Source organism: Lytechinus pictus, chromosome 7 (genome assembly GCF_037042905.1).
Source record: "Lytechinus pictus isolate F3 Inbred chromosome 7, Lp3.0, whole genome shotgun sequence".
In the NCBI taxonomy this organism is placed as follows: domain Eukaryota; kingdom Metazoa; phylum Echinodermata; class Echinoidea; order Temnopleuroida; family Toxopneustidae; genus Lytechinus; species Lytechinus pictus.
Window position 1 is genome coordinate 32632652 of NC_087251.1, and position 18094 is coordinate 32650745.

Below are 18094 nucleotides of genomic sequence, written 5' to 3' on the forward strand. Positions count from 1 at the left end.
AAAAAAATCATCATGTGGAAAATCTTTCTAGACTCAGAACTGGTCAGAAGAGAGTGATAGAGAGAACTGAATTGATTTTTGATATTCACAAATGAATAACATGAAAAATTTTATATAAATAACATATAAAATCAGAACCATTCCTAATCTTGGTGCACTAGCTATATTTCTCTCTTTTAAAAATTCACATCAGTTTAAAAAAAAAATGGCTCTTACACTTGAATTTCATCTCACTATGATTTCCCTTAGGCTTTCATAGAATGAAAGTGTGATGATCAAAAGCTCAATATGCTATTCAAATGACTTTTCATATGACTTTAAACTGTTTTCAATATTGTTTATATCACCAGTAAATCAACTTCTGTATATCAAATGAACAAAAAGGATCTCATCAAAAACAAAATAAATCAAAAAGAATCTAGATTGGGTCTGGAATGTCAGACTATTTGAGCTTAGATCATCCCTTGGGTGGGTCTAATAGATTTCATCTGTCATAATGCATTAAGGGATGTTCCTTCATCGATGTCACATCAGGAAATAAATGTGGTAATTAATGTGGTCAGCAACTCCCTTTAGACTCAGGTTTGCTAAAGTAAGGGTAGTCACAACATACAGGGAATAATTTTTCTTATCAAATTTGATTAGCAATTTTGGTCATAGGGAAAAAGCTCTCAATAAAGTTCTGCACAGTCCAACACGTATGTGTAAAAAATAATTAAAAAAAATCTGCTTCACAAAGAATTTTTGTGTAGCAGTCTTCACAAAAATGTGAAGCAAATAGCAATGTGACACAGAGTGAATTATAATTAGAGATGTTAATAGGAATGGAATGTAAATTATCCCACATGGTACTATGTCTACAACCAGTTGGTCTACTAACCATTTGGTCTAACTGCCACTTAGCCCATTTTTTCCAATCTGTCTATTCCAAGTTAGGCTTTCTGAGCCATTTTGTCTCATATTTGTCTAATAGTCTATATGATTTCGATGGATTGTTTATGAACCAAAGTTTCATTTTGACAGTAAAAAAGAACGGATAGATGAAGTGGAATTCAGACAAAATGGGCATTATACCAATTGAGAAATAGACCAAGTGGAAATTAAACTAGGTGTTGTATAGACCGAATGCCAATTAGACCACATTCAGAGTAGACCAGATGGGTTTAGCCCATGTGTTCTTACATTTTCTGAGTAGACCACTTGTGCTTGCAGACCAAGTGAGAAGTAGACCCTCTACTTGTAGTCCAAGGGCAATTCCATAAAATGATCAACCCTTTTGTACATCCGACCCCCATTTTTCTTAAGTCTTACTTCACTTAAAAAACTGACCAAGTCATGGTCATTTGACAGCATTATAGACTGTCATAAGAACCAAAAATCAGAGACAGAAAATGTCATGAAGGCCCCACATATAGGGGGTCGGATGTACATATTTTATGGAATTGCCCCCAAGTGAACATAAATCCAATCAAACACGATACTTTACATGTGAGTAAGTCGACCATAATTCATTAAAAAGGCAACATGGCTCTGAAACACAAAGGTTAGCGATTAATCTTTCACGACTGATTGTACATTGTAGTCAATGCAATTAATCATAGAAAAATGTTCTACGATCATAAGCTTTGTGTTACATGTATGTGCCCCAGGTCTTTACAAACCTTCTGATAATTGATCCCTCCTGACTATATAGTTATAATTAAGATTGAATCATGACCTATCAGCTCTGTGAAGCACATTCAGGATCATCAGGAATTCCCGGATCTAGGGGCATGCCTTGGGCGTACCCACAGATCTCGTCTGTCACCGTTCGTTCGAGAACGGTTGGCTTACCGTACGGATGTGTATGTTCTAATTAATGTGGTCAACCCCTCCCCTGGTAGTACAACAATAGAAACAAGACGAGTAGAATGATAAAGGGGGCAGGAAGTACATTTCAAAGGTCTGACATATGAATATCTCTGTTTGTTCCAAGAGGGATTTCATGCTTGGAAGAGATATGGAAGTGCATGGTATGGCACTGGGTGTGAGAGAAACAGGTATGAATACATAATAAAAATAAACTTACTTCTGCTGACACATTCATATTTGTCATTAATATTTTGGGTGTAAGATTTTCATTCCTTTGTTTTTAATGAAACTGTACTTTAAATACTTTTCCTGAATGCTAACATACCACTTGGTATGATAATATAATTTTCACATTTACAGCAAAAACCCTTTTTGGCCATAAAAAATGAAAAGGGGAGAAATATATGAAACAGAATTACCATGATCATTGCTCATAGTATTAATACATGTATATTGCTAACATATCCACCATGTTGGGTGCTCAAGATAAGCTGGACTAACTATTCTGATGCTCACAGCTTTTTGAGGAATTACTTCCTGTTGGTACACATTTACCTCACCTGGGTTGAGTGCAGCACATTGTGTATTAATTTCCAGACCACAATGCTCCACATTTTAACAAATTACCTTGCCTATATAAAATCTTATATATCAGGAAATATAAAAATACTCATCCCATACTAACACCTCCTTAGATGAAAACTAACTATTCCCAATCAACTGTCATTATGGTAACTACCAAGTTTAAAGGGCTCAAAAGCCAATTAAAAGCAAGACACCATAGGTACATGTAACCACATGTACTATAATGTCAAAGTTAATAACAAGTGGAACGCCTCTGGCAGTCTCGCCTGCATTACGCGATTTAATATACATGTAGCAGCAGTGCTAACTTTGAAAACTACAATAAAATAATCATTCACAAAAACACCATTCATATAATGACATAATACCACGTTCATTGACCATAAATGACATTTGAACGGTGACTTAAGACTTGCCAACTACACCCATGTCCACATTTCATTCACTCTATCCATAAACTTTCAAAGTTATGATGGCAATTCAACAATTACCCCAACATGGCCTAAGTTTATTGACCTTAACTGACCTTTGACCTTGGTTTTGTGACCTGAAACTCACAGGGGATGTTCAGTGATACTTGATTACTCTTATGTCCAAGTTTTATGAACTAGATCCATAAACTTTCAGAGTTAGGATGGTAACTTAACAAATACCCCCAACGCGGCCAAAGTTCATTGACCTTAAATGACCATTGACCATGGTCATGTGACCTGAAACTCGCACATGATATTCAGTGGTACTTGATTAACCTAATGTCCAAGTTTCATGAACTAGATCCATAAATTTTCAAAGTTATGATGGTAATTCAACAAATACCCCCAACTTGGATAAAAGTTCATTGACCCTAAATGACCTTCGACCTTGGTCATGTGACCTGAAACTCAGGCAGGATGTTCACTCATACTTGATTAACCTTATGTCCAAGTTTCATGAACTAGATCCATAAATTTTCAAAGTTATGATAGTAATTCAACAAATACCCCCAACTTGACCAAAGTTCATTGACCCTAAATGACCTTTGACCTTGGTCACGTGACCTGAAACTCGAGCAGGATACTTGATTAACCTTATGCATAAGTTTCATGAACTAGGTCCATATACTTTCTAAGTTATGATGTCATTTCAAAAACTTAACCTTCGGTTAAGATTTTGAAAATAATTCTCCCAACATGGTCTAAGTTCATTGACCCTAAATGACCTTTGACCTTGGTCATGTGACCTGAAACTCAGGTAGGATGTTCAGTAATACTTGATTATCCTTATGGCCAAGTTTCATGAACTAGGTCCATATACTTTTTAAGTTATGATGTCATTTCAAAAACTTAACCTTAGGTTAAGATTTGATGTTGACGCCGCCGCCGCCGTCGGAAAAGCGGCGCCTATAGTCTCGCTCTGCTATGCAGGCGAGACAATAAAACTACAAAAGTGATTTTCAAGCAATGGGACCCTACAGCTTGAAAATTTGGTAGAATGCATCAATGTCAAGTTAAAAAACATACCTGCCAAGCAAATTGGATGATTGATTAGAATAGATTAAGACCATGTCAATCATGAAGGATGTATTGGGAGTAGATTCCCTTGTTAACATTCAGGTGAGGATGTTAGTGTCTGGATATGATACGCCTATCCTCCGACAGGAAGGAAAGATGCTAACATGAAAGAGCAACATCGCAGATTAAAATAGCTGATCACCATGTTTGTCCTCCTATCGTCCTAGGACCCTTGATTAAAAACTCCTGGATCATGACCTAAAAGTGTCAGTACCGAGGTGATCCAAGTAGGTTGGTCTCGGGACGGTGTTAGGTTACTGCCAAGATTGATTGAAATGAATCATATGCTGTGGATGATTGTTGGAATGGATATTTTCAGGATGACAAGCAATTTCTTCCTTCATCTCTGAATGATTTGACCTTAGTGTGTTCAAGACTATTATACTTCTGGAACAGGTTAATTGCCACTAGATAAAAATCTGCTACTGTCCAAGTATGTTTAGATTCAACTAACAAGGTACCCTCCCATTTTGTCTCCCAATTCATTTACATTTCTTTTGGCCTAGTCGTTATTTCTCCAAATTACAATTTTATTTCATCTTTATTTGTTATGTATCCATTTCATCTAATTCTCCACTTGGTCTAATACCCTAGTCTATCTGATAGGAACAACCAGTAAAGATGTAATGTTCAATAGATGTATGGTGAAAACGAGAAAGAGTGGTGAAAACAGAGACAATTGCACAATTGTTAATGGCAAATGAAACCAAGTAGCACAGGTGGATACTAGAACACATGGTAGTTGGACCAAATGACAATTAAACCATATTGATAGCAGACTGGATAGGTCTAGTCAAAGTGGTGCTCGACAATCAGGAAATTGGACCAAATAGCAATGTACAAACTTGGGGTCTACATGAAATCTATCTGACTGATGCACACGGAGTGTTGATACAACATCATTATTGTTGGCATCAATCCACTGTAAAAATGATGATTATTTCGTTTTGATGTAATCTGTGTTTTCGAACAAACAGGTACCCCTTTCCTCTGCTATTGAGTCTTGAGTCAGTAAACAGTGTACTTCCTCTTAAAGTTTAAGAAATAAGGTTAATGGGTCATTTCATCTGGATATTAAATCAATATTGTTATGAGCTTGCACTCTAAAAGTTCATAAGATGAAGAGTCCAAGTCTACTTGCAGAAAAGTGCTTTGTAGAAGTGATTGTGGTTTCTAAGTCTACATATACATGCAGTGTGATTTCGTAATTTAGTTGTGTTGCCTAAAAGGGATATATGATGTGGCTTATATTAACAATGTAATGATGAGAGGTTTATTTTTTTTAAATATCATAATTCATTTCATTTATAGTCTATTATCTTCACAAATTAACTAAGGGTCCCTCAAAATAAGAAATAATAACAATAATTGTAATAATAACATCAATTGTAGCTTTTCATACAAGGTTTAAAATTTACTGACAGCTACATATGTCATTATACAGCTGATCATATATTTCATGTTACAGTGCCTTGGTCACACCAAAGAAACTCAGAAATGCTTAAGTCACAATTACGGCATTGCAAGAAACTTACAATCAATTGCATGTTAACTTTGGGTCCAGAAATCAATCTTAAGTCAGGCAATTAATTGCAACTTTGGACTTGATAGCTGGGCCACTTCTTTCAAAAGAGTTACCATTGATCTTATCAATCTCTACTGTAGGGAAATCCATCAATATCATAATTTTTTTCTTCAGGAAATTTTCACAATCTCCTTAGTAAACAAAGATAATCACAATGAATCGTCAAGAATGTGATGAATGTATGAATATACATCATATCTAGAACATACTTTGAACAAATTTGCATTTTAGAGGTTGACGTTGCTGGCCGTCCATAGTTGTGGTTGATTGGATCAATCGCAACTCTTTGTAAGATGGGGCCCTGGTCAGCTTTTCTTGCAACAAGCAGTAAAACCAATTGCTATATCAATTGTAAATTTGCATGAGAAGTTTTTGACTGATTGCAAACATTTCCTGGCAGCACCCCTATGTCTCTTAGACAGCAAGTGCTCACATTTGTTATCATACAGCAACATAACTACCTACAAACACCTTCACAGCCTCATGCCAAAGGGAACTGTCAATCCTTGATAAAGACAACTTCTCACACCTTACACTTCCACTCGCCCCAACCCGTCCCTCTAACTCATACTGCAACATTAATAACAGGATGTTTTCATCATTAATACCTTCTACAAACACACAGCAACTGCTGTCAACCAACATCGAGTATCAAGGTCATCAAGGTGTCAAGTGTATGTTTGTCATCAAGAATGTCTTGACCTTGAGGAGTGGTTATGGTAAGTCACCATGGCCTCAACACTATGAACTTGATAGCACTTGATAGTAAAGACAACCTAACAGCAGTGCTCAAACTCTTGTTTCAAAGATGTTTTGTCATGACTTATATGGCCCAATCCATAGACAGCTGTGATCAAATGCAACTTCACAAGTCAAACCCAAGTTGGTATTCAACCAATTAGAAGCTTACAGTTGGGATTGATGCAGATTGTTTTCCAGTTGTGTTTACCGTAAGTAACGGTGTATTAACCGCACCTTTTTCTCGGCGGGACAGAATCAAAAGTCGGGGGTGCGGTTTATACACGGTGACAGGTCTGAGCCAAGCCAATCTCAGCCCGATACCACTACCAGTTTTCAACTCGCGTCGGGTGGCCGAGCGTAGCCGCTTGGGGCAATCCCGTTTAGAGGGGTATGAGCCGCGGGTATAAAAGGGAAGCAACTATGACTCAAAGTTATATCACGGTAACAAACGCACCTACCTTCATGAAACTGACTTTTTTTAATGGTGTGACTCTGTCTTTGTTGTCATTTTTTAGTCATCGCGGCAAAGTTCAGACGCCAATCGATCGCACAGCGCGGTGCAGCTAGCCGAATAAGACATGCATGTGTAATGTTTATCGCAACGTCAACGTAAGCTGGCGCTTTACCTTTCCGTGGAAGTTATTTTGTTTGACAAATTATTGGTATTATTTGACAATTAATTTCTTTCATTTGCCTTTCCTTCATTTCTCTCTATCATCCATCATCTCAAAATCAATCTTCAATCCCCATCTTCACTCCTTCCGACTTTTTATTTTTAATTATTATTCACTTTATTCCCGCCCAGAGCTCCCATTGAAAATACGGTATACCGGTACTAGCATTTTTTTCCCTATTTTGCTGTCTGTAAGATACCGCCACACACGTACTGAGAACTACCGGTAGTGGTTCAAAGCAGACAAGAAAAACACCTGAACAAAATTGCGAATTTCTCGTATCTTGAACCTTCCCGTATTCCCTTGTCTAAAATTCATGTCAAGACATTGAATGCTAGACAGAATTCTGAAAGCAAAAGTGGGGCTGTGATGCAGGAAATATGATATGAACGATCTTCTCGTATGGGTGAGCCCCCATGTTGATGCTGGTATCGGTACTTGCAATGAACACCGGTACCATATGTGTGTGTGTGAGGTGACTCGGAGTGTGGAAGTGGCCAATAATATCGGCAACTTGCAGATAAGTGACGAAGCGCTGATTTCCCATCATTTTTTACCAGTAATTCTTCGATATTTTTTGGTTCTTGACTCTTTCTTAAATACGCATATTAGAGATAGAAAGTAAGTTTGATTAAATTTTTTTTTTAATGATTTTTTTTTTTTTTCCATCCGAAAATGGGGGGTGCGGTTAATACACGGGTGCGGTTAATACACCGTTACTTACGGTAAGTGTTTTTTTCTAAGAGCAAAATCCTTGTAAGGGCCTCTGAATTTCATTTTTTGGGTACAAAATACAGAAATTCACTTCTCTGTTATTTGTAAAATCTTCTTAATATCTATACCAGTGGAATAGATTTGCAAATAATAACAAGTAAAAAAGTCCTCTTGATGTTATTTTTCATATCACCTTTCTACAAGCTACCAATACCCTAATGGATAAAGGTACTTTGCAGATGCAAAATCATTCTTAATGATGGACCAAAACCTAGATCATGCACTACGCTTACAGATCCTGGTTGCAGAGTTAACAATTCCACTGACTGACCTACCTTTGTTTAACCACCATGCTCAGCGGAATCTGATTAGCGTCTGAGCCGGGACTTTCCCGGGAGATAACTTGTTGACTGGCGCATCCGAAAGATTGCATAATCTGTGACATCGATGATGGAATACTGCTCCATTCCATCATTGATGTCATCATAGCAATGGCCATTTTGTTTCAACATCATAGCAAGAATATGTTTGGTCACATGATGCTATTTACTGGACCCCTTGAACAGCCTGTGGCTGAAGAGGGCCATCCAGCCCGTAAATGAAGAAGAAATAAAATAAAAATATTCAATAATTTAATTTACATAAGATATAAAAACCTCTCTTGTGACTGACCTGAGTGCTAGAAGTGAAGGAGTGTTGGATAAGACTGCATTCCTCCATGCTGGATCCCCTTCATGAGCTATCACTAAGTTCTCTTCATGACTTGAAATAGCATCATAGAGGGCTTGATGATCATCATACTCCTCAGGAGATGTGAAGTGATCCTAAAACAGGAATAATAATAATAATAATGGAATATCAATTATCAAACATGATTAGTCAAATGCACTTTTAGCTTTCTCTAACTTCTGTTCAGGACTTGAGATTGCATCATATCATAAACAAAATAATAACAATAATAATGGAATATCAGGGGCTGTGGAATGGAAGTGGGCAGCTGTCGAGGCTTCACCCCCTCACCCTTTTCAGGGGCCGCGGAACGGTTTTCAAAGTGGGGGGGCTGAGCCAAAAGTGGGGGGGCTGACCATGCAAAGCCCCCCCAGCCCCCCCGCTTCCGCGGCCCCTGCTTTTTGGTGTGAAGTTTGTTTAAAAGCATGTTTAGCTACCCCCCCCAAACTTTGAAAATCATTCTGCATATAAAACATGATAATAATGATAAAGCAATGCTCTCTGAGCTATCAAATTTATTTGCTGAGTATGATATACTTACTCTGCTGATATATGCTGATACATGACATGGCATATTTTAAATCAAATATTAAAATAGATACTTTGGAGAAAAAAATCAACTTATAATGGTATCCTCCTACCCTATCCCCCCTCTAAAAAAAAAATCCATCAACTTAGAGGAAGAGAAAAAATGACAGAGAAAGACAGCCAAAGAGAGAAAGGGAGAAAGAAAGAAAACAGGAGAAGAGATGTGAAAAGTAAAGAAATGAGGGGATATGAGTTATACATCTCTCCTAAAATCTTTTAATGAAATGAGATTCTGACAATAAGATGAGAAAGTTTATACCTGAAAAAGCTTTAGTGACATCGTAACATCCAGTGGGGGCGAAGGGGGGGGGGGTATAAGAGGAGGAACATAAGGTATATTGAAAGACAAAGGGAGATGTGCATGGTAAAGAAACGAAGAGGGACAATGAATCACACTTCTCCACTAAATTTGTTGAAACATGTCAATGAAATCGCATTTAGGGTCTTAACTAAGATAAATTACCTGATGAAGTTTGAGAGACATCCTAACACCCGGAGCAACACACCTCCTGAGCATCTCAACATCTTGGAAGACCCATTCATCCCTGGGAGACGTGATACGGAAATCACCCTTGAACAACGCGTGTAGACCATACAGGAAAGACTCCAGGATACTGAAAGAGAATCAATCATATGTGAATGGTTACATATCTAACAGACCAACAGGAAAAGTGATTACTAGGTCTCTGCTGAACTTCGTTCAGGCGAGACAAAAAGTATGATTTAAATATGAAAGTAATCTATAAACACTGATTGTAATCTATATGCAACAGCAGGTCACTACGGTATGATCTTTGGAGGCTTGCATGGTGGTATACATAGCGTAAAGGAGATTCATGGTTTATAATGTACCATGCGGTTAATCCAGAAAAGGACCGTTGGATGGTGGAGTGATAGATATGAAAATGAAAGGTAAGAAAGAGAAAGCCGAGGGTGAAAAATATATTTCGTGATATCTACTCATTTAGCGATGAGCTTTCTAGCTCACCTCCTCAACACTGCCATGACTTTGCAAATTTCTGCTCCAAATCATCAATTCTCATCTAGTTCACAATTCTTCACATAAGATACTTCTCGTTCTTATCTTTTGATCTTTCTTGCATTCAAATTTTGATCTCCACTATCCAACAGTCCCTTTTAGGACCAACATAATGGTGAACTGTAAGCCACCTAGATATTAGGCAATGGTTGTATTCTTTGCTTCATGTGGTTATGTATCATTAAATGTATTGCATACTACTACTTTTCATTTTGTAACACTAATACTGGAGATCTTGAATACAGCATGAACATTAATTTATGTAAGGAAAACCATGCAATGATACAAACACAATCAGATGATAAGAAATATTCAGTTTCCAAGATGACAGAGTGTTTTACCTTGTTGAGAGGTGGTGTGATGCTGTACCTAAAGCTCTCCGTCCTAACACACATAGTCCAAAGCATAGGGTGACCAACTGAGAATCTTTACCACTCTCAAGAGGCTAGGTAAGAAAACATGTACACACGTAATCAACACTTAAAACTAATTGTAATTTTCTGCACATGATTTTGTGCACCCTTAGAGTTATGCTTAATCATACTATTGTATATTTCAAGTAACAGGTCTGATTCAACATACCAATTAATGAATTAATTAAAAAAGCAGTAAGCATATGGCAATACCAATAAAACATGTGGACGAATCCATCTATGTGGAGTTAAAATGAATTTCACCATTAATGATTGCTTCATCGATATCTCAGACACAAGTCAAACATCCCCCAAATAAAGGAACTTTGATTTTTAAGTTTAAATTTCATAAAGGCAACCTCCCAGAAAATTTCTTATGTTTCAAACAAACTCTCAAATTCATAATTACTCTACAAGACAACATAGCAATTTACATATTCCTCTTTATAAAATAAAATTTATTTGCAATTCAATCAGATATATAGTAGCAAAAGAATGGAATTCACTCCCACATTATATTACAAACAGTACAACACTCTCTAGATTCAAGACATTATCAAAGTCATTTTGATTTAGTTATTCAAAAATTCATATCTCCATCTGTATTTTTATTTATCATCTCTTTTCATGACATTTTCTTATCTATCTTGTTTGTTTTTGCATTGTGTTGGGGTACATGTGTGTGTGTGTGTGTTTTTGTTTATTTTGTAACCGGTTTATTTGTAGGGCCCTGATTATAAGCAGTCTTGCTTCTCAGGTGTCCTGGCCATTATAATTATGTACCTTTTAACTTGTATTTGATTTACCCTGGTAAGACTCTGATGTTATGTTCTGTATTATTATTTGTATAATGTCATTTCGGCAAATATTTTGATGTTTTTAATGGTCAATAAATTAAATTGAGTTGAAATTGTTCTCTTTCATTCTTGGGTCATCGTGACTAGGTTATCAAGGGTAGTGACAATTACAGCATCACTATGAGTAATACTCTTATCATTCTCATCATTCTTATGAGTATCTCATTTCTGTTAGGAGAATAGGTACAACCTCCAAGGCAGAACCACAGATAACTAAGGCAATCAGTCAGCTACCAAAGTCACAATCTTTCATTGATGAAAGGGGCTCGGAGTCACATGATCACTATATCACATGACATGGATATCAGAGATGCCAAGTTGAAAAATTGTAGGGAGGAAATTGTCACTTTTTGGGGGAGACCGCCAGGGATTATATATCATGCACATTGGAATGGGCTGTCATTTTATGTGTGAGAAACCAGGCTGCATAATAAAAAAAAGCTAAGCATTTGATCATACGGCTAAATTTTATGCTCGATTTACATTGTCCATTATGGGCAACCAAGCATACTGATCAACTTTACAATAAATCGTTAAGCTTTGGACTGGTTGTAAATGTGATAAAATGGAGCCATGAGCAGGGGTGTTTCATGAAAGTTATCAGCACTGACTAAATAGTCAGCTCTGGCAATTTCTGAGAAATCCTTGGGTTTGATTGGCTGAGAAGCTCTGGTCTCAGTTACTATGGTAACTGTCGGAGAAAGACAACTGGTCTGTGCTGACAACATTCAATAAACACCCACAATGAGTCCCTAAAGCAAGGGTCTCCTTCTAATGCACGGGAGTAGGCATGTCTATGATTTGAAAACAATATTTATTCCAAACCAAAATGGAAAATCTTCTAATTTTAATGTGACCCTTAGTCTCTCGCATTCAAGAATACAGATCTAACCAGAGGTAGATCTCCTAGCCTACCTCTTGACGTCTGCTTGCACAGTGCTGAATCCACTCCAGATAGCAGTCACAGAAACTATCCCGTGTAACCCCCTTCTTGACCTGATCATAGTCGTCATCGATCTTGGGGTTGAAGGTCGGGTCACAGTCCACGTACTTGGGTACTGTGGTGCCCTCGAGGGCAGCAGACAGAGATTCACTCTCAAGCCACTGATTCAGCTTTGGGCAGCGGACAACATAGTAAATGATACTCTGTAAAGGGAGGAGAAAAAATATTGATATTTAATAGAAAAAAGCAAATGATATTGAAAAGTTTTCTTTTTCATACATAGAATATCAACAATACACCCATTCCAATGTTATCACCAAGGACTTTTTAGTGGTAGAGACATAAGTATCCACCACCTTGTCACAGCGGTTCAGGGAGACAAAATATAGTTGGTTTTAAACAATTTAACAATGAATAAATAATTTTCATATCATTTACTTTGTTAGTGGGTGAATTCATACAAGCAGGTGTCATACTACATCTCAATGGCTATTAAATTAATTAGTATATTCATTGTATTAATTGAATATGAACAAAACAAAGATCAGGGTCACAATTTAAACAAATATTTCAAAATTAAGGTCCTCCTTAAAAGCTTTCAATATTGAGAGACTGTTAAAAAAAAATTTAATTGTGTAAATTTTGCATTTGTTATCAACATCAAAATTATTTAAAAGACATAATCTACCAAAAGACATTAAAGAAAATTTTCTTAATGCAATTAGAAAGACAGCTTATCAAGGAAAGTCTGAAAAAACTTCTTCTAAAAAATCAACAATAAAGAAATCTACTCATTTCATTTCTTTAATAGATTGGGGGTAATTCTTTAATACCAATAACAGAACACTATAAGAACATAAATAAGAACTAATTTTCTATTCCAATTCCATCTACAGATTCATTTTACCCTCATTTTGTATGATAACTATCTTGAGGGCCATTATGACAGTGTAAATTATGACAAATCTCTCTGGACCAAGCACTTTCACAAACCGTGTAATTACAGGATAAAACAACCTAAATGTGATTAATAAGAGCTGAAGCAGGGTTGAATTATCTTCAGGATATATGCAAACTGAGAGTGATTCTCATAGGATTGGGCTTCCAATAACTAGGGAGCAGGAAGAAACCACAATAAATCAAATCTCTTATGTATTTCCTGTGGCATTAAATGGCCACATTATTCCACTAATAGGTGTACACAGACTCTGTAAAGGAGTTTTGATTCTTGTTCAGAGTTTACTTAAGAGATTCTAAGCTGATAATTAATATCCTCAATGAGCCATTAAAACCTCATCTCTCAAAATAAAATAATGTTTAGGATAGCTCAGAAAAAGCAGCATTTTAGGAATATGGCAATGATCACAACCCCATATTATCAAGTCTCCTAATTCCTGGTGAGAACTCTTTCTCAGCAAAAGACTGTTACCACTTATGTTGTAACTTTCATAAATATATTTCTTCTCAACCTTCCTCAACATTCTCAATAAATTTTGTTACAACAGCCCACCAACGATAAGCAAGAAGACACAATAACAATAACACTGATGACAATATCTTCCTGCTTTCAAATATAGAACAAACGAATACTTAATTATCGTTGAATGGAATCATTAAACAAATTTGATACATGTTAGGTTTCATTCTAGAGAAGCGAAGAATGAAGTACAGAGTTCATATAGCATTTGTATACATACAGTACATCAAAACAATGTGAAAATATCATACAAGTATTGCACACGCACAACACCCATGTGTATCTCGACACCTTGACAGTTAATTGTGTATGACAAGAGCAGGAAGAGCATGTTCTCACCCACACTGATCATGTGATCAAACATACACTTCACCCTCTATTCCCTGGGGAATCCCCAACAGGAAAGAGGGGGATACCCTCAGGAAGGGAGGTAATACTTTGCAGGGAAGTGTTCTGCTTCAATAGATGAGGTGAGACTCAAAACATTCATTTACACTAGATCTAGAAGACAATATTATGGTGAACTTGGTTTCTTTACTTGAGGTCATGCTCAGGTCACTTGATAAACAATAATGAAATCCTTTCCGTCAGATTCATGTCACTCCTATTAAAGTTATCAATTGTATTTGTTTATCAAAGCTTATTCCTTCTCATTTTTTTTTTTTAAATCTCTTTCTTTTCTTTTTCCCCCCAAAATTCCTTATGTTTTACTACCTTTAAAATGTACATTCCTTCCTATTCTCTTTTTTTTGTGAAATGCAGTTCTGCAGGCTAAAAAATAAAATGATTTGTACAAACATATTCCATAGTCTACAGGAACTGAACTGCCTTCCATATCTCACAGCAAACCTAAGAACTATCCACAACGTCTCATCAGATGAACTGACATATAAAAATCAATTTGTTAAACTACAATCACATGCAAATAACATGCATTGTCTCTGTATATCCTGATTCATTAATGCGGTAATTCATAAAAAATTGCCATCCTGTACTTGTTTGTGACATTCCAATAAAAAAAAAAATTAAAGTTAATTAGTCCATCCCCATAATTACAGCACCCACTCTCCTTTTATACAAAGCACATTTTTCTGAGAAAATTATTTTGAAGTGGGAGGGCATCCAAAATACCCTCCAATAGTTATAGAATTCTAAAAATAATCCTTTTTTTTTTTACCAAAGTCAGAAAATTGCTTAATGAGAAAACAATTACTGACATTATAGAACAATCTCTTTCTACATGCTATTAGCTCTGTGATATCTTTGTATTAATGTTGATGTATGTGTACATAAACTACTCTGTCCTTTATCCAACTGTGTCTCTATTATTCAGTACACTCCTTGCCAACCATAAAGCTTGAAAATGCTAATTGATTATGATTCCAACCCTGACATTTCTCCAGAAATTTTAGGACATTTTTTATTTATTCAAATCACTGAGAGCATGAACCTAATTAACATTCCTCTCAGGACAAGCCCACTCAAGATTCCTCAATATCAATGACTGAAATCTCTGACTGATTACATCACGACATAAATAACTAAAACGTGCCTCTAATACAGTACCAAGATATCTATCAATACTGGCCTTTACATTAATTACAAAAATATAAAGCTCCTGAATCTTGATAAACTCAACATTTACAAAGAGATATGAATCTTTATGGTCTATTGACTAAGTACTTGATAATTCCAGTTATCAAATTTAATTTCTTGATAAGAGGGGTAATTGTCTCAAGGGTTCGAATGGTAATAATGTTATATGAATACATGCTGTACCCAACCCTAACAGTGTCATTTCAAAGTGATTGGATACATACAGACAGCCTTGTCTGATAAAAATTTAAAGTCAAATTGTCAAGTATCAATGTAAGCTTTTAATCATTATTAGTAACTTGCTAGAATTATATATGACACGCTGGATATAAAGTCTCATGAACTTCCTCCCCTCCTATCATTATAATCTTAAATTTTACCTTTTTTCACTACTGGCACAAACCCAGAAGAAAGTCAAAGAAATGAACTTGTAAATATCTTCCCGAAATACTTTAGATGAATATTACATTGTGATATTTTTTTTTTTTTAAGTACCCCGTGCCCACATGCACAAAGCCTACAAGAGCACATTGCTACATTTGAATACCATGAAAGCAGACTATATCAACGATTCAGTAAAGTACAAATAAATTCTTAAATTTCTCATACGATCCAAATACATTTGTCAAATATCTAGGCAGTGGATGATTAGAAAAAAAATAATTATTTACGAAGGGTTGAAAAACAGCTGAAGAATAATGCACCTTGTGTAGGCTTGACCCTAATGTCCAGTTTAAAGATGGGTGGCAGATTGGTGTTCATCAACCATTTTAGTGTACACTGTAGTTGTGACTAAAAGATGTTGCCAATTTGGAGTATAAAATCTGTTAAATGACTCATTGCCACAAAGTGGTTACCGTAAGTAACGGTGTATTAACCGCACCCGTGTATTAACCCCACCCCCAACTTTGGACTAAAAAAAAAAATAAAAAAATCCTTCTCACATTTACATGCATATTTGAGGTACGAAGAAACAAAAACTAAGTTAAAGATTTCAAAGTATTCAAAGAGATTACCGGTATGCGGAAATCTGCTGTTCTTGATCAATTCATCTACAAAATAAAGAAATTGGCATTTTTTCCAGTTGTTTTACGGCTTCGTGCCGTCTCTCTCATACGTGGTGCACGGTGTACATGGTATCTTATGAAAAGCAAACAGGAAAGAAAAAAATAAGCTGGCGCGAAACGAGACTTTGAGGGGTTAAAATGAATAGCGCCAGCTTAAGTCGCACTAAAAGCACAATACAACGCAAGCTAGCTCTCGGCTCTTGCTCAGCTGTGACAAATTATTACCGAGAATGCTTGGCGTCTCTTTGAAAGGGAACTTCGCTGCTTTGAACCGAGAATAAAGTCGAAATTAGTGTCATGAAGGTGGGTGCATTTGTTATGGACACTATTTGATTAAGATCGTAATAATCGCTTCCCATTACCCGCGGCTCATACCCCTCTAAACGACATTGCCCTGGGCGGCTACGCCCGGCCACTCGATGTGTTGTGAACTGGCAGACTTCTTACATGTTCGGGAGGGTTTACGCGGGTGGGCTCAGACCCGTCACCGTGGATAAACCGCACCCCCGACTTTTGCTTATATCCCGCCGAGAAAAAGGTGCGGTTAATACACCGTTACTTACGGTAAATAAGGGGCCAATTTCATAAATCTTTTAATAATTACAAATTTGCAAAAACAGTTTAATGCTACTGAAATCATTCAATTTGATTGACTAATAAACTTGCTATAGAAATTGGGCATTTGTAACTACATGTATAGGCCTGGGCAAACATCTCAGCACTATTAATCTCGAGCTCTAGCAAATGACCGGCCGATGAAAACAGCGTACAGCAGTGTGGCGTTTCGGCATGCCTACAATGCATAATACACAAACAACACCACATTCATACTTTGTGCTGAACGTCCTGATAATCGAGTTTACCCATTTCGTTATCTGGAAGTTTACAAATCTTTCTGAAATTTTCAGTGCTGTTTCTGACATTATTTAATTGTGTTTCTTATACTTTGTTTTCTTCGCAGTAAGGTCAGTGCTGTCGTTATAAAGCGGATGTGACGTCACTCCGCCCGCCGCCTATAACACGTCTTAATGATGTTATTTTTTCTACACTGTGAACTGACCTTGACATAATAAGTGATGAGGATGTTGCGGAGATCAAAGACTTGAAGCATGGACGAAGCACAGTTATCAGAGATGCTGTAACCCAAGAGAACATACTTGCTAGCGGTCACCTGCCACGCCAACCATCGCTGACCAAAGGCAGCATTAGCAGATAACATCCTGGGGAGATGACCAGGCTCACAGCAACAACATCCTACAACAAAAATAACACAAGAATATATCAGGGCCCCATCTTACAAAGAGTTATGACTGATCCGATCAATCGCAACTATGGACGGCCAGCAATATCAACATCTATTACAAATCATGTTCAAAATATTTTCTAGCTATGATGTATATTCATGCATTCATTGTTTTATTGAAAATTCACGGTGCTTCTTTTTGCATACAAAGTACACTGTGCAAATTTTTCGTATAAAAAATTACGACACTGATGAATTTCCATAGAGTTACGATTGATCGGTTCAATCGTAACTCTTTGTAAGACAGGGCCCTGGTCATCTTGCTTTTCTTGATACACCACATCAATAATGAAAATATGTTCCAAGAGGAAGACCTTCAAGTTATAGTTATTCAGTTGGTAATTTACTTCCCTGGCAATCATGTGACTCTCTTTATACCATT

General features: G+C 36.6%; 2 protein-coding genes across 2 annotated transcripts in view; both read right to left on the bottom strand.

Moving 5' to 3' along the window:
• Nucleotides 1-8199, bottom strand: part of LOC129265265 (pecanex-like protein 1) — a 41427-nt gene extending 33228 nt beyond the window's left edge. Inside the window, exon 1 of the mRNA XM_054903273.2 lies at nucleotides 8036-8199. Within this exon, the coding sequence (XP_054759248.2) occupies nucleotides 8036-8199 (164 nt within the window). The remainder of the gene's footprint in view (nucleotides 1-8035) is intronic.
• The window catches only part of LOC129265264 (pecanex-like protein 1), a 62346-nt gene continuing 51903 nt past the window's right edge, over nucleotides 7652-18094 (bottom strand). Inside the window, exons 29-33 of the mRNA XM_064102536.1 lie at nucleotides 17470-17663; nucleotides 12242-12472; nucleotides 10398-10501; nucleotides 9481-9631; nucleotides 7652-8524 (exon numbers count right to left, since the gene is read on the bottom strand). Coding sequence (XP_063958606.1) covers nucleotides 8333-8524; nucleotides 9481-9631; nucleotides 10398-10501; nucleotides 12242-12472; nucleotides 17470-17663 — 872 coding nt within the window. The 3' untranslated portion in view covers nucleotides 7652-8332. The remainder of the gene's footprint in view (nucleotides 8525-9480; nucleotides 9632-10397; nucleotides 10502-12241; nucleotides 12473-17469; nucleotides 17664-18094) is intronic.